We start from the raw sequence: 23,683 nt of genomic DNA, 5'->3' as shown, positions 1-23,683 counted from the left end.
TCCTGAGGGAAACTTGTTCTTGGAACTTGTTCTGTCTATAGCCTGTTCTATGCTGTTAGGAGGGTTGTGTGAATTTGGATCAGGAAATGGGTGAGTCTGCCATTATTGTACTGGTACTTTTGGCATACCAATTACTATACACTGCCAAAACTGTAGAGCTTCAATGGAAGACAGATGGCATTCAGATATATTTTGGTGAGGCTGCCTGTTAGTGAATTAGTACTGGTCTATATGCCAACATTCCATAGCAACCTTCTAAAAGATCTTCTACAATAGGTTAACAACAGTAACAGCATGACTTCTTTGAGCAAAATAAAAGCAAACAGCAATAAGTCCACAGCCCAATGCTCAATGGTTCGGGTTCACAATAGTCATTCAAAATCATATTTACTTCGTATTTTCAGATAGTTGCAGCAATTGTGCATGCAGAAGCATGCACACAACATAGCATAATAAGAGTGATATATTTTCATAACATTTTCTTTGTGGGGGGGGGGGGGGGTAAAACACAAACAAACATAGAAGTATAGTAAAGGGCTGCTTTAAAAACTTTAAATAAATGAAATAGCGTGGCATAGGGTAAAATACCTTGCAGATGGTAGCGTTCCTGTGGTCTTAACAGGGGTCCAACTCAGTGAAACTGAAACAGAGGGTACTGAGAGTGATGACCACAATCCCCCTCTATAAAAGGGAACACCTGTCAGTGTCTTCTACATGCGGCTTCATGCTGACCTGTGTTGAACAGCATGAGGTCATCACAGGGATCTCCATGCAGGAGACCACCGAACACATAGACGCAGTCTCCCACGGCAGCCGAACTGTTGTGGATCGCTCTGAGCGACAAGCCCTTGGTGGTAAGGCACTCCCACGTCAAAGAGACTGAAAGGGAGATACAGCGTGTGACTGTGGCTGCGTTGCCAAGGCTGTAATCGTACATATGTCAGAGGTGACTTCCCAGTGCCCTGTTATCTTACTTATGTCAAAACAGTATACCCCTGGAAGACACTCCTCGGCCAGGGAACTGGACACCCCTCCAAACAGGTAGAGTTTGCCTTTAACCACGCTGTCTCAAGAATATAAGAGTATAGGAGACATGATACTCAGTATTACATCAGTCAGTGTTCAGTGAATTGCTTAGAGGAAGAAGAAGAAAACGTGTAAAAAGAATGTATCACCAAAGTGTATGTCCATGTCTTGCAGCCGGTACAGTTCCATTCTGAGGCATTAGCTCCCATAAGACATGGGTGGGCGAAACTACAAACACATTGGTACAAAACATGAATGACTCCTGCTTTTTGTGTGATTCATGGAAATAGCAATAGCCAACAGGCATATCTATGAACATACCGGTGATCATGTAGAAATCATTCAGATATATCGGCTCGTTCTCCTCAAGTGGAATGATCAAAGGCAGACTTAGTTACGGTTATAAGGACATCTTAGGAATACAGTGGGATATTTGCAAAAAACGATCCATCAAGATGTTTTGTACCTCCTGGGTCATGGTGGACACTCCACCAAAGAGGAACGCTATATTTCCAGCCAGAGCTAATGCATGACCATGTCTGCGAATAAATGATATCGCTTAAGCACAATGACGCACGTTTCTTTCTCCTGATATAACCCAGAGGTGATTAATTCATCTTTGTCTTTATATGAACACACACACACTTACCTGGGACTTGGAGCTTCACCTCTTACTTCCTTGTCAACCCAGTGTCCACTGGCTAGGGCCATGCTGGTGTCTGTGAAACTGAAAGAAATAAGGATTATACCAAGTTTACGTCTATGTTGTGATACCTGCGGTTGTCCTTTGGAGATAAGCTCTATGATTGTGAATGAGGTATACCCCCAGATGAATAGAGTTTTCTAGCTAAGCAGTGGGTCTGCTTACAAGTGCACTTACTTTGCTATGCTGGTAAACTGAACACTCATGTTGCCTAGCAATGGCCAAACAGACACCATGATGAACCAACTAAAGCACTAATGTTTTCAAGTTGCCTGATCCATTGATCCATGAGCCATATGCGGCAGAGGAGTATTTGAAAATATTTAAAAAATACTTTGTGTTTACAAAACAACAGCTTCCTCTGTTCCATTATTACTCTGTCTATCCCATGTAAGAGCTACCCAGTCAAGCAAGGCAGTATCAGACATTATTCAGATATCAGATATTATTATTGGTTATCGATATTATAATCAGTTATTAGCTGTTGCAGCATTTGTTTGTTTCAAAGCGGTTTGATATAGGCCTATTCACAAAATTCCCGTAGGGTAGACTGTTCTCTTTTTCTCCATGCCTTGAATTAAAGTATAGTTTACAGATTAAACGAATTAATCGGAAAAATCAATGGCATTCTGAACATAATTGAATCAGACCAAACTACGTTAAAATGATCTGTACATTCGTATTCTAAACCGAACCTAATGTTTTATTCAGATTCTAAGAGTAATCTCAACAGACACGTGGTTTCCGCCTAGGGATGAAGCGGTGTTTAGAGAAGGATCTGATCCCAGAACAGCTTTAACGCCGTCCTCTTGCAACGCGTACAATGATGCCACAAAACGACGCACTGACTCGTGGTCGGTCTTAAACCTCTAACTGATCTTCAATCGCTGGATTGCGCTGTCCTAGGTAGCCTACAGTTGTATTGAAAGGAGGGTTGACGTGTGCGGTAACCATTTTGCACAGTATTTATCAGGGTTGTCAATTCATTTGGACTATTGGGATAAACAGCTTCTTTTTATACGCGTTAGCCGCTGAGGGCTAATTAAGAAAGCATCCTGGAAGAAGCGGCGGTACCGAAGATCCCTACGCAGCATGGATTTTATGTAACTCCGGCAAAATGTGAGGAGATGGCTCCAGGAGAGAAAGATCAGCATCGGGGTACCAGCCGTGTAGTGCTGGTCAAGAAAATTATAATGAAAGATGGATACACGGTATGTGAATACAATAGGACAATGTTAAATGTATGTGGAGTGTGTAATCCAAACGATATAAAATATTAAACGTTGTCGAAATTAGCAATTTATGCCGTCCGCGATTGCTGGGAGTCTGTTACTGAAACACTTGATATGCCCTCTGGAAAATTTGATCTGCTGTGAATTTCGGCCTATTTCCAAGCACCGGAACGGTCCTTTCTCCCATCATAAATTGAATGATCAATGACTATCAATGACTACATAGGCCTTGTTTTTATCAGACAGGCTGATGGATCTCTGCGCCTTGCAGAGGGCCTATGGCAGAGTTATTGAAGCCTGTGTAATACTGTTACGCGGTTGCCATCATGTAATTACATAACATCTTTACAGCTGGCGCTGAATTTGTATGTTTTTAATGTAGTTATTCATATAGAATAGCGTAACTACCATCCATATAAAAAACTAAAACAAAATGTTACTTCATTGTTATTGTTTTGACTATTTATTTTCTGTCGATTTAAAAGGTTAAAAGATGCTCATAGCTGAGTGATGAGTCAGTGCTTGCTCATTGCACGCCTCTGACAGGCCGACAAAATGAGATGAAAATTAGGTTGACCATCACTTAGATGCTGCCCGGAGATTGGGTCTCAAATGTGGGAGAGCCAAATCGACATCAAAACCTCGAGTGCTATTAATGGATGTCTAAGATGGATGGCAAGTAAACCGGGATTTCAGCAAGACAATGAAGACGTTTCCAACTAGATGTTCCATGCCTACCTTCACTGGCAGGCACACACGCACAGCACTGCAAGGAAAAGGAGTTCTATCCATATTATTACATAATACATCCCCCAAATTGCATCTTAGATCCCGCTGTGCCTCAGCAGAGGATTGTGCGCATCTCTGCCCTCTCCAAATGACACAGACGTATGTCTCAGTTCAGAGATGCCTCAGGAGCCCAGACACTGTTGCCTCTCACAAACGGCAGATTCTAAAGATCGCATCATTGATTTCTCTCATTATTAATGATTGAGATCATATCTTCATCTGTTTGTTTATTTATGTATTCATTTGAAATCGTGCAGACATATGGCGTTTGTTGATTGTTTTAGAATAGCTTGAATGTATCACAGCTGTATCACTTTAAGACCATTGGGTGACCATTGGGGGTCAGATGGCTGAGCGGTTAGGGAGTCGGGCTATTAATGAGAAGGTTGTTGGTTCGATTCCCGGCCGTGCCGAAATGACGTTGTGTCCTTGGGCAAGGCACTTCACCCTACTCACCTTGGGGAGAATGTCCCTGTACTTACTGTACGTCGCTCTGCATAAGAGCCTCTGTTAAATGACTAAATGTAAATGTTTTCCATGCCCAGTTTGTTGTGTTTTTTTGACGTAAGACAGACAGCATGTGACATGGCTCCTCTTCTTTGCCCTCTATCCCAGCCGCAGCAAGGCATTGGCAGTGCCAGTGTCTACCATGCTGTGGTGGTCATCTTCCTGGAATTCTTCGCCTGGGGTCTCCTCACCACACCGATGCTAACAGTGAGAGTCATCATGTGATCTGTCTATTTGTGGCCTGCCTAACCTCCTTTTTGTCCTAGCTGATTTGCCCTATATGTGTCTTGCTATCTTGCTGGCTTAGTTGTTCATCTGTCCTGACTGTCAATTTGTCAGGTTGTGTGCTTAGTCTATCTGTTCAGTTTCCCGTCCATCTGTCAATTACCTGATTGGCTCATATGGTACATCTGGCCATTTATCTATCAGAGAAGCCTGCTGTATTAGACTGATCTGTTTTCATCCTCTTGTCTTTCCCCTCTCTCTCTCTGGTCTTTGGTCATTAATTCGAATTACTTTGTAAAACATCACTTGTGTTTTTGGGCATGTTCTTTTATCAACTGTCTTAATAATTCTCTCATGTGTGGAACTGCCCTGTTCAGCCTGTTATTGTTTTATTCATTCTCTGTAGGTTTTACACGAAACCTTCCCACAACACACATTTCTGATGAATGGCTTGATTCAAGGGGTGAAGGTAAGACATCTGGCGTTTCTGTCGTCACCAAAAGAACGTTTCTGAATGCAATTTCTTCTTAAAATCATGACATTAGCACTCCTTACCCATTGGAATCAATGGACGTCATCATTAGGATGCCTGGTGCAAATGACATGATCAACTTTGACTCCATGTCTTCTCTCCAGGGTCTTCTGTCCTTCATGAGCGCCCCTCTAATTGGTGCCTTGTCAGATGTCTGGGGGAGGCGCTCCTTCTTATTGGTCACTGTGTTCTTCACCTGCGCTCCCATCCCCCTCATGCGGCTTAGTCCGTGGTAAGACTGCATCTCTGCTGTCAGATAAACCAAAAAGAATTGTCATTTACCTCAAGATTCATTCTTTAATCAATTTAGTAACATGTTATCATTGTTCTCCAGAATACTCTAGGACTTTATACGATAACATCAGTTCAGCGTTGAAATCAAACGTAAGGCTCCGATGTATCGAGAATGTTCCAGATTCAGCTAACAGACACTGTCTTCTGTCCCTAGGTGGTACTTTGCTATGATTTCCATGTCCGGGACATTCTCCGTCACCTTCTCTGTCATCTTCGCTTATGTCGCCGACGTGACAGAAGAGCATGAGAGAAGCACGGCGTACGGACTGGTTAGTATCGTCACGCTGCACCATGTGTCCATTGATCCTTGTGCGATCCGTGTGTTAGCTGGAGGGGCAGATGACAGGTTCTTCTGCAAAGGACTGTGGATTCAGTTCAGTAATTCTATAGGAGTGTTATCAAACCCTCCCCTGTTATCAACCCTCCCCTGTTGTGTTGTTACAGCTGACAGCTCATATATCCGCAAGTGAATCTCTCACACGGCGGGTTCAAATGTCACGCCAACGTGACCAAGTGACTAGCCTGAGGGCCACAGCATTCGCAGTGTGCTATTGACTTCATACACCCATCTTCACCAATGGTTAATTGGTGCCAGTGGTTAAAGTTGTTGTACTACCACTCGGCTGGAAAGATGTCACGTTTGAACCAAACCCCCCTTACTTCCTTGTGTGTGTTTACCCCCCCCCCCCCCCCCCAGGTATCAGCCACATTTGCCGCCAGCCTGGTGACCAGCCCAGCTATCGGAGCCTACCTGTCGGCATGCTACGGTGACAACCTGGTGGTGCTGGTGGCCACTCTGGTAGCCCTGGCGGACATCTGCTTCATCCTGCTGGCCGTGCCCGAGTCCCTGCCGGAAAAAATGAGACTGAACACCTGGGGAGCGCCCATATCCTGGGAACAGGCTGACCCCTTCTCCGTGAGTTTCCTTATTATTGAATGACTTCATTGTCAGGTTACTGCTCTCGTTCACGATGGAATCATGCTTAAACTGTGACTCTTCCATGTCCTGCAGTCTCTAAGGAAGGTGGGGAAGGATCCGACCATCCTTCTCATCTGTATAACAGTGTTCCTGTCTTACTTACCGGAGGCTGGCCAGTATTCCAGCTTCTTCCTCTACCTGAGACAGGTAAATACATGCTACTTCCTCTTTCGTCTGTCAGATATGGACTGGACACTTGATTTGAATGTGACATTCACACTCACGCTCTTGTTACCTATGCATGCAGTGGCATTGTTACTATACTTTATACCGTTATAATGGTTCATTTTATTCATAACAAATGAAAACCGAACGTATTATTCATATGTCTTTGTACATTTTCATTTGCAATAAAAAACCACAGTCTTAACTTACTGTACTGCGCTTAGCCAAGTGAACTACATTGTTCATAAAGCGTGTGTAATTATAGAGCTATCTAGAAACCTAATAGACTGTGTTCTTGATGTACTTATTCAGAACACTCTCGATTATCTCACCATTATCTGGTAGTAATGTAGCATAGTGGCATCATGATGTGAACAGCACCCTTGGAGCAGAATTGAGAGTTAAGCTGCCTTTTTTCCTTCCTTCCTTCCTTCCTTCCTTCCTTCCTTCCTTCCTTCCTTCCTTCCGTCCTTCCTTCCTTCCTTCCTTCCTTCCTTCCTTCGTTCCTTCCACAGGTCATTAACTTTTCATCCACAACCATTGCAGTGTTCATCGGAGTGGTAGGGATCTTGTCCATTGTAGCACAGGTATGTGACCTTTTAATAAACCTTCGAATTTGCTCTGATATAATAATACTACAAAATGATGCCCCTGCACAGTTGCATAGCAAAGTAACCTAGTGTCATGTCTCAAGATAACAAATGGACCAATGTGAGTTTCGCAACAGATTTACCAGAATGGTTGTGCCTCCCATGACAGACTCTGTTCCTCACGCTGTTGATGAGGACCATTGGCAACAAGAACACAGTCCTGTTGGGTCTGGCCTTCCAAATCCTCCAGTTGGCCTGGTATGGCTTCGGCTCAGAACCCTGGTGAGGAACCTTCAAATACCACTCCACTGTCCAAGCATTCCAAGAAAGTCTAGAATTGACCCGGCCTGACACAACCTGACTAGAACAGAACAGAATAGAACATCAAATATTATAATGGCAAAATAGAAGTGTTGGGCATTATAGACAAGACCTTCAAATGAACAGACATGCTCCAACCCACGTAGAGAAGAGTAGGCGCCCGGCTATCAATAATGGGCACCTATGCATGCTGGGCAAGACCGGACTGTGGTTGAAAGCCATCTGAGCCGAGCTGATGGTGCCTCCTGTGTGTCTCTGATGCTCAGGATGATGTGGGCCGCCGGCGCGGTGGCAGCCATGTCCAGTATCACCTTCCCGGCTGTGAGCGCCCTGGTGTCTCGCTGCGCAGACCCAGACAAGCAGGGTGAGACCTTACCCTCTCTCCCCGTGTAATCCATCCCATTCGTCTTGGTCCTCCTCCGCCCCCACTTCTCACCCCTTCTCTCCCCCCCCCCCCCCTCCACTGTCCTTTAGTAGCCAAATCAATATGCCCTTCTCCCCCCTAGATGTTTTGACTTCACTTGTATTTCCTCTGCAGCAGAGCTGTCCTGCGTTTCTGTTACTGGGATTTTCCCTGATGACAGGCTGAACACAAAAAGAGTCTTATGGAAGTTACATGTTTCTCCACAGGTGTGGTCCAGGGCATGATCACTGGCATACGAGGCCTCTGTAATGGACTCGGCCCAGCTCTGTACGGGTTAATCTTCTTCATGTTCAACGTGGAGCTGAGTGGTATAGACCCCATACCCGGGGAGTATGCCATCGACCCCATACCCGTCCACCCTCCCATAAAGGTACGTCACCATGGTAGTCCACACCCAGGCTGTCACGTTGCCATTAGATACCACCCGCATAGAATTCATTAAGTCGATCTCCCTCAGATCACTTTTTTTTTTTCTTCCATAATTTGTTTATTGATCAGTCAAGTTAAGTTACAGAAACATGTCGACAGCAGCTGAGCATACCAGATCACACTTTCGACTTTTTATTATGCCATATTTGAAATTGTAACAATTTCTTATGCTATATCTGAATCGGCTAACTTGTAACTGGTCTGGCGATGCCAGGCCAGCAGCTGTCTGTATGACCCTGGAAATCCTCTTTCTTTTTTTTCTTCATCCCTGACTCCTTGTTGTCTCCCCCCCTGCAGAGGGCGATCATCCCTGGCCCTCCCTTCCTCCTGGGCTCCTGCGCAGTGATCGTGGCGTTCATGGTCGCCCTGTTCATCCCCGAGCACCCGGCACCGACAGACGAGCAGGCCTGCCTCGAGGGCAAGGACATGTCTGCCCTGGCGGGCGTCCACATCAACACGCCCCTGCCAGGAAGCGAAGAGGACACCCCAGCGCCCACCAGCGACGAGGACTTTGAGCCCCTGCTGCAGGACAGCATTGTGTGACCGAGGGAGAGGCAGAAGGGGCGGATGTCTCCTGTCCATATCACACCTCGCTATGGCAACCCTCCCCCCTTCTTCCACCCAGTGCCCCCCCCCCCCCCTTCCCCAAGTCGGAAAGGAGGAGGGGGAGAGCCCTAACCTCAGTATTGCGTGCTTCTCTGCACTGATGCACAACTATTCCCAGACCCTTTTCTCTAAGACCCTATCTACACCGGCTAGTATTTATTTTTAGGATGATTTAATTTATGCGGTTTGTTCATGATGTTGTCATATAAGGGGGTTGTTATCTTACTGGTATGTTTCCAATATAAGACGGTATGTTCTAGAATAGTGGAGGAGAGCTGCTCTTTGTTGTTAAGGCAAGTGTTGTTATGGTAAACAGATATTGGAAGCAAGGTGGGAAAGGTTGGTGTATGAGACAACGTTGTACACATTTTTGAATCTGATTAGCATTTAGGTAATCTAATGAAGGTACCTTAAGTGTTTCACGGGAATTGGCTTGAACTACACAAGGTGTCCAGAGACAACTGTGCCAGTAGTATTCAACAACATCATTATTTAAGAAGTGTTCATAGAGGTAATCTGTCAAAGTAAATAGCCATAGGATAATGAGTCTGATATTTGAATAAATAACAAAGAAGCTTAAGTTGACATGCCTTACAACTCATGTGATAGCAAACATCATATCATGTCTTTTAGGTCACTGGGGAATTTAGTGGAGGTTGAGTTACCATGTAGAAAGAGGATGTTCCGAAGTACTTTAATTGGTCACCAGAGATTTAGATGACCAGGGTTGGGCTGTTGAACCAGATGTTTATGCCAACATATATGATGTTTTAGGTGAGGTTGTGGATAGGTTAAAGTGAATGTGTGGCCTCATTACTGCATCTCATAAAGGTTCTGTGTGAAGCAGGCTTAGATGTGTTGATGCTGATTGTTAGTTAAGGGGATGTACATTGACGTATATTATAAGAAATGTATTTATCACATCTTTATTTTCCGTTGATCCATACTGTATAGAGCAGAGTGTTAAACATTCTGCAACATATGACTGCAATGTCATGGCTACTCTGTTAATAGGGTTGTATTTAATTCGATGGAAAGGAAGACGTTTTTAATTATATTATTTTTGTAATTTCTGGGAGGATTTTACATTTACATTTAGCAGACGCTCTTATCCAGAGCGACTTACAGTAAATACAGGGACATTCCCCCGAGGCAAGTAGGGCGAAGTGCCTTGCCCAAGGACACAACGTCATTTGGCACAGCCGGGAATCGAACTGGCAACCTTCTGATTACTAACCCGCTTCCCTAACCGCTCATTCACCTGACTCCCTCTGTGATTTTGTATTTTTGGATTTTGTATTCTCTTTATACCATAGGGACATGTAACCGTTTGATTTTCAAAATGAGATTTGCTTGTTTAGTGTGACCCTTGACCTTCAATCACTGTTCATTACAAAATATGTCCCCTGTTTTTACGATAGCTACCTCAGCTTTGAAATGTTTTATTTTGAAGTCTGATACAAATTTGGTACAACCATCCTTCACCATGCAAATGTATTGTCCCCTTGTGTCAAATAAACCCACTGCTTGAAAATGTATTAAATGCTGTAAGAGAGAGCAAATACATCAGAGTGGTACATTCTGAGCGTGGCCCATTTTGAGAGTGGCCCATTTTGTACATAATCCTCTTTTCCCGTGAGACTGCAAGTGTTGAAAATGTTGATAGTTCATGTTTTATATGTACATAGATGAGGGTTAGTCCTGTTTCCCTACAGGTTAGGGTTTTGAGACCAATGTCTCGTTCCATGATCTGACCATGCTGTTCCTTAGCTAATGGATGAGTCACGCTCTCTTCACTCGGTGGGTCGAGGGCTCCATAATCAATGTTGAGTGTTTTCCTGAAGTGATTTCTGTTTGACTGCTCAAACGCATGAATAGCCGTCCACACGTACCTACTCGATTCTAAAAGTCCCTAGACGCTAGAGCTCATATCGTTCTGTATATGTCTGTAAATCCTATCATTTTTTTTAACCCCCGACAATACGCCCCGAGAGGGGTAGACGGTCAGATGTATACCTTCATCTTCGACTCCTCCGTTTGGGTCCTGTCTCTGAAATGGTGCCAATTGAACCTGTCGTCGGTAGCAGGATTTTTGGAGGAGGAAGACATTCGAGTGCTTCTGGTCTTACCTGATTGTGAGCGAGTCACTTCCTTGTTCTGCGAGGAGGGTTTGAAGCCAGGGTTTATTGAGCAAGGGAAACGAGGAAAGAGAAGTGAGAACCAAAGGCGCCTCGGTTTGGAACCTACGCTTCTAAACTGGTAGTGAGGTGTTCCAACCAAGAATCTATAAACTGATGTCACACAGAGGTTAACAGCTGCTTTCAAAGTGACTATTGAATTTTCTGTGTTATATTGTTGCCCAACCTGTGAGAGTGAAATTAATTCTGTATAGTAGTATAAAGAATTGAAGACTATTGCATTGTTAAGTATTGAATATACAGTATAAATATATATATATATATATGAAAAAGTATCTTGAAATGATCACATATCTCCAGACAGCTATTTTTTGAAACAGTTAAGAATATCTGTAGATGACAAATCAGACCCTTGCTTCTGTATACACAAATTCACGTTCTCAATATGAAATATTTGTTCTTGTCTAACTTGATCGTTCCATGTTTTGTTATCAAAACACAATTTGTTCTTTCTCCATATCTGCTATGTATTTTCATTAAACATATGTAGCCAGCATCATTATCAGAGTATATACAAATGTGCCTATTGTGTAAACATGTTCATTTTTTAATTAAGGAAAATGACTATGTAAATACTAAAGTGTACATGGATTGGAGGTTATCTGTCACGATGACACAGCAATGAGATGTACATGGGCTATGTATATACACCTCTTATTGTATGTATGTCTTAAATCTTAAGAACTTGTTGAATTGATAATAAAAAAACAACATAACCATTGCTTGGCTAGATGTCAAGTGTTTTCTCCAAGACCCAACACTGCGTGGCCACAGGAGGGCAGTGTTGTCACACTGTCTCCCACTGGTTGTAAATGAGTTCTTGGGAGATTTGTGCTGAAAGCATCCACTCTCTGGGTAACTGTCACACATGCCTATTGCATAGTGATTTTCTCATGTGACAACTTTCTCAGCTTTATGTGTTGAATTAAGAGGAGTCGTGAAGGTGTGATGTAAAGGTGTCCAAAAGGGTGAGGCCCCCTTTGGGTATACATTCTACATGGCAGCTTATAAAGGCAGTTCAGTGAGTGCACCCATAGTCTTGTTTGAAATGAGAAATGTCAAAAGGATAATAGAGTTCTAGCATTATCAAACACCCCACAGCCTTGCAAGTTTTGTTTTTTCGAGGGTGGATTCGGGTTTTCTCAGGCTAGCGTAAGGGTTAGCTGTGAGGCATGCAGTGAGGCACATTCCAAATAATAATATTAATACTAGAAATAGCTGAAGGAGCTCTATATTTGTCAGACAAATGTTTTTCTGTCCAAGGAGACACATATAAAACAGTGTGTTCAAATGTTCTCGCTGGGTAATACCTGCTCAAGGAATGGTGCGTTCGTATGACTTTGTGTGCTGCTGGCCGGTGTTAGGATAATCTGTTGGCCCTGGCAGACTACACTCTTCTGGTCAGGTGAGATCATTGAGCTGATGTGTGCATTCAGCTGTCTCGTCCTTATTACCTGGCTGCATCAGCCCTTATCAATGGCTCTCAGAGGAAGGGAGGAAAAGATGAAAACCATCACTTGAATGTGCAAGTCACGCAGCCACCTTAAGCTTAATATGCCGCATTTCAAACACACCTCTTCTCGTCTTTGCAAAGGAACGTGGGAGTGAGGAGAGAGGGGGAGAGAAAGAGAGAGAGAGAGAGAGATAGAGAGAGAGAGAGATAGAGAGAGAGAGTGTAAGTGAAATTCTTCTTCCACATGTCTGTCAGTTGGGCTCCCTGCAGGCCCTACACAGACAGGTCTTTGCGCCAGTCATTGTGACTTCGTTAGCAAAGTCCCTATCGTTCCACTGCAGCTGGGCAATTAGCATAGTCTCGGACACGCCCGCCGCACCTCTAGGTGGCAGTGTGGAGTGTGCTATGAATCCACCGTCCTCTGGGTGATGCTACTGTCACAGACTGAGGTCCGGCCAGGCTCCAGTTAGAGGAACCCACCAAACATGCTGTTAAATGTCTGCAATGTAGGAAGTGGCATTTCAGGGATGGGGGGGGGGGGGGGGGGATGGGGGGATGGGGGGATGGGGGGGGCACTCATAAAACATCTAACCTGTGTAAATACCAAGCTCTCAACATCAGCAATGGTTCATACTGGAGAGGTCTGATTGATTCGAACCTGCGCAGCACTGAAAAATGACATAATCATGATTGGCATTCACGCTCAATTAGTTTTATGGTGGTGTTGCCAATTAGTTTGATTGGTGTGATGACCTTATGTAAATTGTTTTTAGCAACGTTCCTACTGGTAAGACCTGAACGATTCCTCGACTCTACCGTCTAGTTTCATCCACATTAATCAAAGTTCATGAGCTTCATTATGACATTCGGTTTCTGCATCGTTTAAAACCCAATTTGGTTTGTGTGTTTGTGTGTGTATGACTGAATGGATAAACAGTCTTACTGTCATATTGAAGATTGAGCCTCTGCTGCAATTTATAGAAAAAGCGTTGCAGTAAGATATAGTTAAGGTTTTCAACAGTCCTAACTTCTTCTGACATCACACACAACTATGCGTGGGGTAAGACTCCTTTTTGCTATCAAAGTTGTCTACAAAGTTGTGTTCACCCTCTTTCATTAAATAATAATGACAACGGTTTAACGTTGTGTGTGTGTGCTTATGAGTGTGTGTGTGTGTCTACCGGGGAAACAAAAATCAAAGCATGGCGCATGAATAGATTTGTATGCATCAAAGTGTCTCGACCGCAGAGGTCAGATCAATTTGTTACTGCAGTACCTGCTGAGAGGGTCTCACTTTCACCCAGACACCACGGGCACGCTCAGTGGTTGCATGCCACAGTGAACCATCACTGCATGCTTCGAGGAGGCAATTAGTGTGCTTGAGTGACACCTGCATGTGGTAAACAAAATGATGGAGTTACGGAGAGAGTGTGTGTGTGGGATTCAGGCTACGCCAGCCAAGCCTGTCTTTGAGGTGATAGGCTTCTCAGGGGGTGTGAGGGGATACAGGTCACTGCCAGGAGTCTGAGTGTGGAGATGCATTACTGCTGCTAAATAGATCTTTCTTTTTCTAGATTTATTTATTATTATGCATTTATTTATTTTTGCCTAAAGATGAGGTTTAAAGGGGGTGTTGAGTGTGGACTCGGTTCCAGATGACATTCTCAACCCATCGAGATGATTGACGGATTGGGGCTTGAACTGTGACCAACCAGGAACCCCGGGAGAGTCAGATGATGTCTCACTAGCATTGACATTTAAACTGGGAGGTCCTGTATGAGAGACTTGAGTCAGAGACTTTTGTCAACTAGCTCAAGTTTAAGCTTTTGCCCATCTGTCCTGGACACCAGCCATCGGAGGAGTGAAGACCAAGAGACTGACCATTTCACTGTTGCTTAGATGAAAGAAAACAATCTCCATTTGTAGCCTGAAATCTTAATTCAGTTCAGATGTGATGTGAAAATGCATACATTTTGACCATGAATGATGATAGAATGTCGTTTTTGTATTTATTGGCCAAACAACCAAAACCATGCCCCTACATAATGGATGAGGAGTAAACTGGACAGAGTATGACTGTGATATTAACTAAATATGCTGGAATTGCAGTTATTTGACTGAGTTCAATCAGAGCAAGAATGGTCGAAGTCAGTTAAACGAACTTGATATCTAAATAACGTCGCAAATGACTTAAATCAATTACAAGGAAAACATGTAACAAAATGAAGGTTTTACATCGTTTTACATCGTAAATCAGAGAGAAAGAAAGAGGAGAGCAAGGAGAAGTAAAAGGAGGAGTAGGAGCCGAGGAGAAGCCCTCAGGAGACAAAGAACCCAGAGAACAATGCTCCACATTCCCTTTCACACCCAAGTGTCACCTGTAGAACAACCAATCAGACCACACCTTGACCCCTTCTTATCAACATCTGACTCCCAAATGCTACAGCAAGTCGCACACTGAGGTGTGAGAGCCATCCAGCAAAGACTCCATCCAGAAACTCCAAGAACTGCTGTACCTAAATAACAAATATTAAATGTACGTAACCGGTTTCAGAATAAAGAAAACTCAATGCACCGCTTTCAAAGCAATGTGTAGGAGTCACATATATAATTTATCTTGTATTTTGTACATATTTTAGAGTTTTGTGTTCATTGTCATTATAGGTGGTGGGCCACTAGGTGTGTTCGACTTCTTGCGGCGCCGACAACAGTCTGCAGCCGGCTGACTTGAAGGCAGCCAATGGCATTCACTGCTTCAAGTCAGCCAGTTGCAGCCGACTGTCGGCGCCGCTGGCGCTGCCTGAAGTCGAACACACCTAATGGTTGTGGGTCTAGCTGATTGCTTTCACCTGTTTACCTTTTTTGGTTAATTGACAGAGAGGGGAGGGGGCAGGGAGAGAACTCTTTCTGTTGACCGCACTCAGGCACTCCAATGTATGATCCGGTAACTGCATTATAAACAGTCATGGCTATATTTATGTCATCAGTGTGATATCATTTTCTGTATTTCCTTTTCTGGCATATCTTTGTTGCTGCAGAATACAGAGCAGAAATTTACATTTACATTTAGCAGACGCTCTTATCCAGAGCGACTTACAGTAAGTACAGGGACATTCCCCCGAGGCAAGTAGGGTGAAGTGCCTTGCCCAAGGACACAACTTCTTTTGGCACAGCCAGGAATCGAACCAACAACCTTCTGATTACTAGCCCGACTCTCTAACCGCTCAGCCATCTGACCCCACTGAGAAATGAATTTTCACAAGGTTTGTGAAACATACTAAAACTATATACAAAATGAGAAGTTCCACGTCATGTAGTTGTGATGGTCTTCCAATCATGGTACACCATAGTGGGTGCAAGCTACTCAGATAACTGTTAGCCTCGTGTGTGAATTCTTGTCTGGGGGGGAGTTGAGGTTAAGTGACAGACTACCTCGATAACTTCCCAAAGACCCCAGCTGTCATTGGCTAATGCCACTGGGCTACCGACCAATCCCTCAGGAGTAGCTCAGTGGATCTGGCGACATCACAACAAACAAGGAAGTGTCAGGCGGACACAGAGAGCCCCCCCTCCCTAGAGAACCTGTAATGGTCTCCAGTCTCTTGAGACTTTAACTGATACCTAATGCTTTCTCTTGTCTAGTGTCTATGTGGTATAATTAAGGACCACAGGATTAATATACTCTGTATCAAGGACTGCATAAGAGGCCAGTTATCTGACTAGGACTCACTCCAAGGTTTACTTGTCGGTAAGGAATGATTCAAGACTGACATTTGTCTCAGAACAGGAAATAATCTGGGTGTCTGGGGTAAGCGGTGACCTTTTACAGAGCAGACAGTTGCAGTCTCTGCGGTATATGTGTGAACGCACAATATCTCCCAGTGTGGGATTGTGTGTGTGTCTCACTGTATGTGCATTTACGTGTGTGTGTGTGTCAAAGAGAAAAAGAGATAGTTTAAAGGTTCTTAGCTTTTTTGCACTTCTACAAAAGCTCTTTCTCTCTAAATGCTCGTCATGCCTGTACTGCGTGTTGTTTAGTGAACCTGTGTGGGTGTAAGTATATGGGTAAGTGTGTGTATGTCTGCAGTCGTCCCTGTGGTGCCAGGTTCCCTCTGGCTTAGTGCTGAAACCGCACAGCCCTCCTAATACTTTATTGACCAAGTCGTTCCCCACCACCACCACTGCCACCCCTATCTCATTGTCTCTCTCTCTCTCTCTCTCTCTCTCTCTCTCTCTCTCTCTCTCTCTCTCTCTCTCTCTCTCTCTCTCTCTCTCTCTCTCTCTCTCTCTCTCTCTCTCTCTCTCTCTCTCTCTCTCTCTCTCTCTCTCATCCACTCAGACTCCTCTGCTTGAGGCTCCTGTGCGGCATGGTGAGTTCTGTTACTTCAGCAACAGGTTGAAGTGGGCTGCAACACTGCTGGTGTGGTGGAGCGACGTGGAGTTGTCTCATCACGCCCCGAGACACAACTCTAAATTGCTCTTTCAGGTTATGTGAAAAACAGCCTCCGCTGCGACACTAATGAGAGTCCAGGGACATGGACACCTGATGTTCAGTTGTTCTGAAACAAAACAAAAAAATGATGTCCCTTAGAACAGGCTGTACTTACATTTAAAGAGTGTTGCCGAATTGGTTTTATGCTGCTCATGGTGGTGAGAGTGGGTAAAATACTTTGGACCTGCTTATAATTCTGCCAGTGGGTTCTAGACCATTTGCATTTAATTTTGACTGTGTCGTTGTCTGTGGCATCTCTATGATCACTAGTTCATTCAGTTTTAGAACACAGACAGGAAGGGTTTTTGAGAACTTTTTATATCTCCAACATGGAGATCAACTTATTATTAATTAATTATTAATGACTTCGGAAAAATAATGAGACAGGTACATGTGATTACCATGTCAATGTGGATGTGATTGCCGGTTTCCTGAGGACTTATTGTTAATTTTCCTTTGTCTTATTTGAACATTTCTCTATTTGAATATGACTACTTCACAGATAAAGTCTGATTGCAAATGCCAATTTAGCACAACACCCATGTCCGTAGGCACTTGTCACACCAAGCTTTCAACTACTAATGCAGAAGTATTTTGTTTGTCACACATATAATCAAATCCAATTCTATTTGTTTGGAGCAAAGATGTTTAAGCAACACAATACATTGACTGGAAATGGAGAAAGTTTAAAGGCACATTGTTGAGAGAAGATCAGATGAGAAATATAATTATCTGAATACTATTGTGGAAAATCATACTCTGTGAATCGAAGGTAACATTGTGCTTTTCACAGAGTATTCACTTAGCAGACACTTACCCAAAGCGACTTACAAATAGTGGATATAGAAAGAACAACAGCATATCAAGGGTCAGAAGTGCATAGTCCTACAGTATTTTGGTCAAGGAGTCAGAGTCAAGGAGTCAGAGTCAAGGAGTCAGAGTCAAGGAATCGTCTGTCTTCTCTAACCACATTGGAAAGTAACCACATCTCAGCAAACAGGAGCGGTGAGCAAAAAATAACATTAAATTGCAGCATCTCAATTGCTTGAATTCGATGCAACAATAAAACTTTAAAGGGCGAGTTGGTCTTCTGTCTGATAAACGTTACTTATCATAACCAATTTTCATTTAGATGGTTATAAACATTTGGTTTGTTAACCCTGGGTATTTATAGTGAGAATTCACAACATGCAAACCTCTCAAACAGCATTCTGTCTTTCAGTACAGTTCATGTCCATTTTACAAGCGCATGCTCTGCGTGTGCTGGCCATCCAGCCACTATATTGTGCCCTAACGAGGCTGTCCAAACTCATTGTGATTCTGACACTACAACTGGCTGAGAGCCCAGAGCTGACTGGCTTTGGACACTAGGAGGGTTGGTGGACAGTCGTTTCTTCATCCATTGCATCCTCTCTCTCTCTCTTTGTCTGTCTTTGTCTATCTCTACAGGTCCATCAGTCACTGGCGTGCCCCTCTCCCTGCCACCTCCCCTTGTCCGAATCATGCTCGTGCTCCTCATACTTCAGCAGGACTGAGTCTGGAGGCACAGTTGGTCGCTACTTGCTAAACAGAGCATAATCCACGACTGCTAGCTGGAGGCTACATGGTGAAGTTATGCAGTCGTTCCTGTGGAGAGGCTCCTTTGATGGCTCTTCTGGACCCAAGGGGGCCGTTGTATACACTGCACATTCAAGAGTGTGTAGCTAGCATTCAGAAGACCAAAATAAACGCTGCTATTACTATGCAAATGATATTCAAATCATGCAAACATTCCCAGTACTTACATTCACAGACATCGTTTCTGTCTTTGACCCATACATTTTGCAGCATGCAATCAATACTGCATCTTTGTTGCAAAGAGAGGTGTAGTTTGTTGACAACAACTCTTCCAGAATCGAGTAGCTCATGTGTAAGTCTCTTGCATGAGAAGGCTGTGATTAATCTGTTTGTCCACAGCAATAGTTTATCTGTGTTTTAGGGGTCATTTCTTATCTTGTAAAACTACACAGTGAATCACAAGGACGTATTAAGGACTATTGGGCTCTCTAAGACACTACCATAACTCAAAGAAGAGGTTAGATAAGTTACCCAAAAAACTAGTTTAAAAAATGATATACCAAGACATTCACTGTATTCTTGGCTTAAAACATGCTAAATTGTGTCATTAATTTTATTGTGTCTCCTTGAACGGCTGCACACTTAGCCGTTTGACTTTGAAATGAAAGTGGAGCAAGAAGACATTCAGCCTGTTTAACGGAAGAGTCAGTCTGTTCAAATTAGCCTGACTGTAAATGACCTATAATAACCAGTTGTTTCCAAACTAGAATTAAAATGAATATCCCGAAAATACCAAAACATTGGATAACACTTGATCTCTATTTGATCACACCTCAAAGATTAACAGTACGTTGTACATGTACTGCGTAATTTCCTCTCTGGGATCAATAAAGTTCTATATACAGTAATCGTTTTTGTCGCAAAAGCAGGCTACTGTTTACACTACTGCGTAGTGCATGTTTGTTTTACAATACCCAGTCACTCAAACCTAGTTACTGCGGATCGTCTCCGCTTTCTCACACGGAGACATCATGTATGTTTCAGATTGGGTCGGGTCCCCTGAGCCACACGTCCCTTGTGGCTCAGGGGCTGCTGTAGAGAACTAGTGAGGCTTACGTTCTTAAACACCCGTTAATGCACTATGGTTATTTGAACATGCTAAAGCTTCCAATATACTAATGCACACCATGGCTGTGTTCGAAGTGTCTAAGACGTGATGAAAGTGGTCTTGTTTGGGGATAAAACATTAGGCTCCTGGAGAAGGGGAACCTTAATCTTTAAGGATTTGTTCGCCTTGACAGGAGGGGCACCTGTCTAATGACTGTCTGAAATGCCTATGGACAGAGGCTTTGCAAACAGAATTTAAGATTAAAAGTTTGAATCTACGTTTATGGGTGTGCTAGGAAACTAAGGGAATTGATCACAAGTAGGCCTAATGATGCTTCCAGCACCGTGCACTGATATTCCAGCCAGGTCCGTCCAAACGATTTGAAACCCCGTTGGTTCTTTTCCTTGCAGATTCAGAATCTCCAATTAAAATCCGAACTAACCCCAGGGCAATACATTTGCCGGCATCGCCAACTGGAGTTTATCTATTGGGAAGCTCTTTGTAATACTCCAATACAGGACGATTTTTGTTGGAAGAGCCCAACAAGATGAGAAGTAGGTGAGTGGAGTGAATAGTGCAGGCCAATTATGATTGAGCAAACGCTTGATCCTTGCCGTCTGATTTACACAAGGTTCTATATTTTTTTGTCAACTCGAGTTAGCTCCATAGACCTGTTGTGGAGTAGACCAAGCATCAAAACCGTTTAAAGATGGTGTCCCGCTAGTTTCTATGGAAAGTGCTTAGTGGCGCATTGAGGCTCAGCGCCATGTCCAACTTCCGGCTGATCCGGTCTTGCACAGTGACTCTGGATTACGCCTACTAGTTTTAAGGATTTGAAGAAAACATTGGAGAAATGTGACGTATCCCCTGAAAGTTACAAGGAGTACGGAAAGTGTAATTGCTTTAAATTAAAACCTGGGTTTATGTTATAATTTTGTAACAGCATTACTATTAAGAGCTAGTAGTATACATCAATCCAATATAACATTCATTAGTCTTCCTGTGGGAAAAATATGATCAGGGTATGAATTTTTCTCACTTAGACTATCAATTATGTTTAATTACAGGCAAAAATTAATTCAGAGAAGGAGCGGGGGAAGATTATTAAAGACATTAGACATTGTGGTATTTTGTTTCGCATGCTTCTAAATCAAGAGATGTGCCAGTTACTTAAACAACCTGAATGAAATAAATGTTTTTATAAACATCCACAGTACCCACAGTCAGTTACACACACAACCACACTTTCCTCATCACAATAAAACACACGTGGACTAGAGGTGGTTTGTTTATAGGTCAAGGTCATTATCTCAGGTGATTCATAAACGTGGCGCCAAAAGGGAGTGTGAACGGGTTAGGGGGAAGCTAACCTCCCTCTCCCTACTCAGAGGTCCACATGCAGGGCTGGATCTAAATCAGGCCAGGCCATGACCGTGACCTTATCAACTCACTCATATTTTTCTTATAAGTTTAGCTTATAGCTGTCATCAGCCAGAAAACACTCTCTCCGACAGAGCACATCCAAAATGAATGAGATATATGACAGGGGCGGTGCAGTTGAGGGACTAAAAGCACTGTAGCATTTTGAGTGATTTCTCATCCTACTATTTTGACAATGTATCCCGAATGTGTGGGGGGGTATGAATAATGCATGGGTTCTTACAACTCCATTAGGCGTATGTATGCAACTTTGGGCCAGGCAGCATAAAATTATGCAGTTTAATGTAGCCTTTACAGGGTATTTATCACGTTCGAATCATGGCGCAATTGGCATTCTCAGGTGCTGGCGTTTAGCAGACAGATAAGCGCAAAGAATGCATTTACATTAAATGGATCCACAAAAGGTCACCTAAAATCAAATCTCAATAGATTTAGAAGAAGGTAAATTGGGAGATGTTTGTAAATCTTATCTGTTTGGCTCCATTCTGTTCATATAAATACAGACATATACAGTAAACAAGTTGCCATTATGTATTTGAGTCAGTCAAGGCAGGTGTTTTGGTGAACTGTATCGTGCTTGCTTTCCATCTTTAGCACCTATACTGCTTATTTCAGCACTTCTCTGTTTCACAAGGATACATTTCGAGAAAAGTGTGGTTGCATGGGTGCATTCCCCAACTTTAGCTGTACGTTTTCCAAATCAACACCGATATATGTAGCATTGCAAGAATGTAACCATGTATTGTATAACTTCTGCAGCCTTCTCATGCAATCGATCCGTTCTACAAACCAAGGCCGTAGCCATGGAGTCAACATTGGGGGGGACGAATTATTTTTTAATGCTAATTTCGGACAGCGTGAGTGGTTGCCTGTTGTAGCGTAGCACATTTATATTTTTATTTATATTTTTATATCCATATATTGTGGGGGACATTTTGACCAGATATATATTATGATTACGGCCTTGCTATAAACAAATCTACAAACAAACTGAGTCGAGAAAGAGAGAAACACAATAACACAAGACTAATAACTCAGGGTAATTAATGCCAATTACACGCCCATGTAACTCCTGAACCAGTGGACACAATATCATTAATCATAATTAGCCATCCTCCTCATACACCCACAGGCCCGTCCATCAAAACTGTGAGTGGCTTGACCCCCTGATCCGGCACAGAGCCAGCACTATGTTGCACCGGAGCAGAGGGACATTAGTCAAAACCCTCTGACAGGACTGTAGGAGCCATAACCCCTGAAGTTGATCCAGTCGATGACTGACAGTGTTCCACAACACGTTTTTCTGTAACATCACGGGATCATCTTCACTCTTGGAGGCAGTGCATTTAACAAGAGACAACTCATTAATCTCACACTGCTGACAATATTTTGCTGGGCCCTGACTGTGAGACGCTGTCGACTGCTACGCAAACAGCCTTACAATAGTCTATGCCACTTTGTCAGAACAAGAGTAAAGCCCGTCGGTTTAACTTTACAACTCCTAATATAAAGGACTGCATTGTTCCTATGATGACATTGGCATTTTAGCAAGCCCTGTACGGCTGTCCAGTCTCATAAGACTGCTTATTATTGTACTAAACATAGCACAGTGACTCAAGTGTCCTGCTGCCTCTGTAATGAGGGCAGCCGTGAAGGCTGCAGTCTAGGTGTCCACATCTCTCGGAATCTCTCCACCAACTCGGGAGGACAGTGGGTCACGATATTTCTGCTGATGAAGAAAATATCCAACGTTTTATGTCAATAAGATGGCTACAATGGAGCTGTCCTTGGCTTCATCTCACAAAAGCCCTCTAAAACAATCATCCGTTCCACCATAAGCGAACAGAAGAAATCGATGGGAACTCCAGCAGCAAAGCCAAAGGCGTTGAAGGAGCAGAAAATGGATCTCATACACTGTCTTGTGTATCTTGTCAAATCCTGCACGAAGATCTTGAAGGTGCTTCATTGCTTATTCGCGGGACATAACCTACATCTGCAATAAAACATGATATGTGAATCGCCCGTGTGCTATTAGTAAAAGCTGGGGAATCAGGTGGCTGAGCGGTGAGGGAATCAGGCTAGTAATCCGAAGGTTGCCAGTTCGATTCCTGGTCATGCCAACTGACGTTGTGTCCTTGGGCAAGGCACTTCACCCTACTTGCCTCGGGGGAATGTCCCTGTACTTACTGTAAGTCGCTCTGGATAAGAGCGTCTGCTAAATGACTAAATGTAAATGTAAAAGCAAGACTCACTTTGCATTGTGTACACAGCACATGACAAGAATCCTGTCGGGCAGATGTAGCATGTTGCTGTCTATATTTCTGATTACAATTTCAAAAGGAAGAACAGTCGAAGAAGGTATTCCAAACTTGGACCAAAAATAGTCACAATAGGCAATATATAGCTATCTTGACGCGGCAATGTCTGCGTCAACAAAGTCATAACAAAGAACATCTGTTGTGCAGGGTTTCTGTCAACTGTATCGATATATCCAATTATTCTAAACTGCACACATGTGAGAACAGTCCTGCTGTCACTTGCCAGTTTGGTGCTTGTCCAACAACAATAGGATTGATTCACCTGGTGCTTTATACAAAGTAGAGAGGAACTTTA

General features: G+C 43.3%; 1 protein-coding gene across 1 annotated transcript; it reads left to right on the top strand.

Moving 5' to 3' along the window:
* Positions 1 to 2,580: 2,580 nt before the first annotated feature.
* Positions 2,581 to 11,741, top strand: mfsd14ba (major facilitator superfamily domain containing 14Ba). Its single transcript, XM_062484356.1, has 12 exons — positions 2,581 to 2,940; positions 4,366 to 4,464; positions 4,889 to 4,951; positions 5,119 to 5,246; positions 5,463 to 5,577; positions 6,006 to 6,224; positions 6,321 to 6,434; positions 6,968 to 7,039; positions 7,212 to 7,324; positions 7,630 to 7,727; positions 7,994 to 8,157; positions 8,514 to 11,741. Exons 1-12 carry the CDS (start codon positions 2,857 to 2,859, stop codon positions 8,757 to 8,759), a joined length of 1,515 nt encoding a protein of 504 aa, XP_062340340.1. The 5' UTR covers positions 2,581 to 2,856; the 3' UTR covers positions 8,760 to 11,741.
* The last annotated feature ends 11,942 nt before the right edge of the window (positions 11,742 to 23,683 follow it).

Source organism: Osmerus eperlanus, chromosome 18, assembly GCF_963692335.1.
Source record: "Osmerus eperlanus chromosome 18, fOsmEpe2.1, whole genome shotgun sequence".
NCBI classification, from domain to species: Eukaryota; Metazoa; Chordata; class Actinopteri; order Osmeriformes; family Osmeridae; genus Osmerus; species Osmerus eperlanus.
Note: the sequence above shows the minus strand (reverse complement) of the source record. Positions and strands in the feature narration are given on the sequence as shown.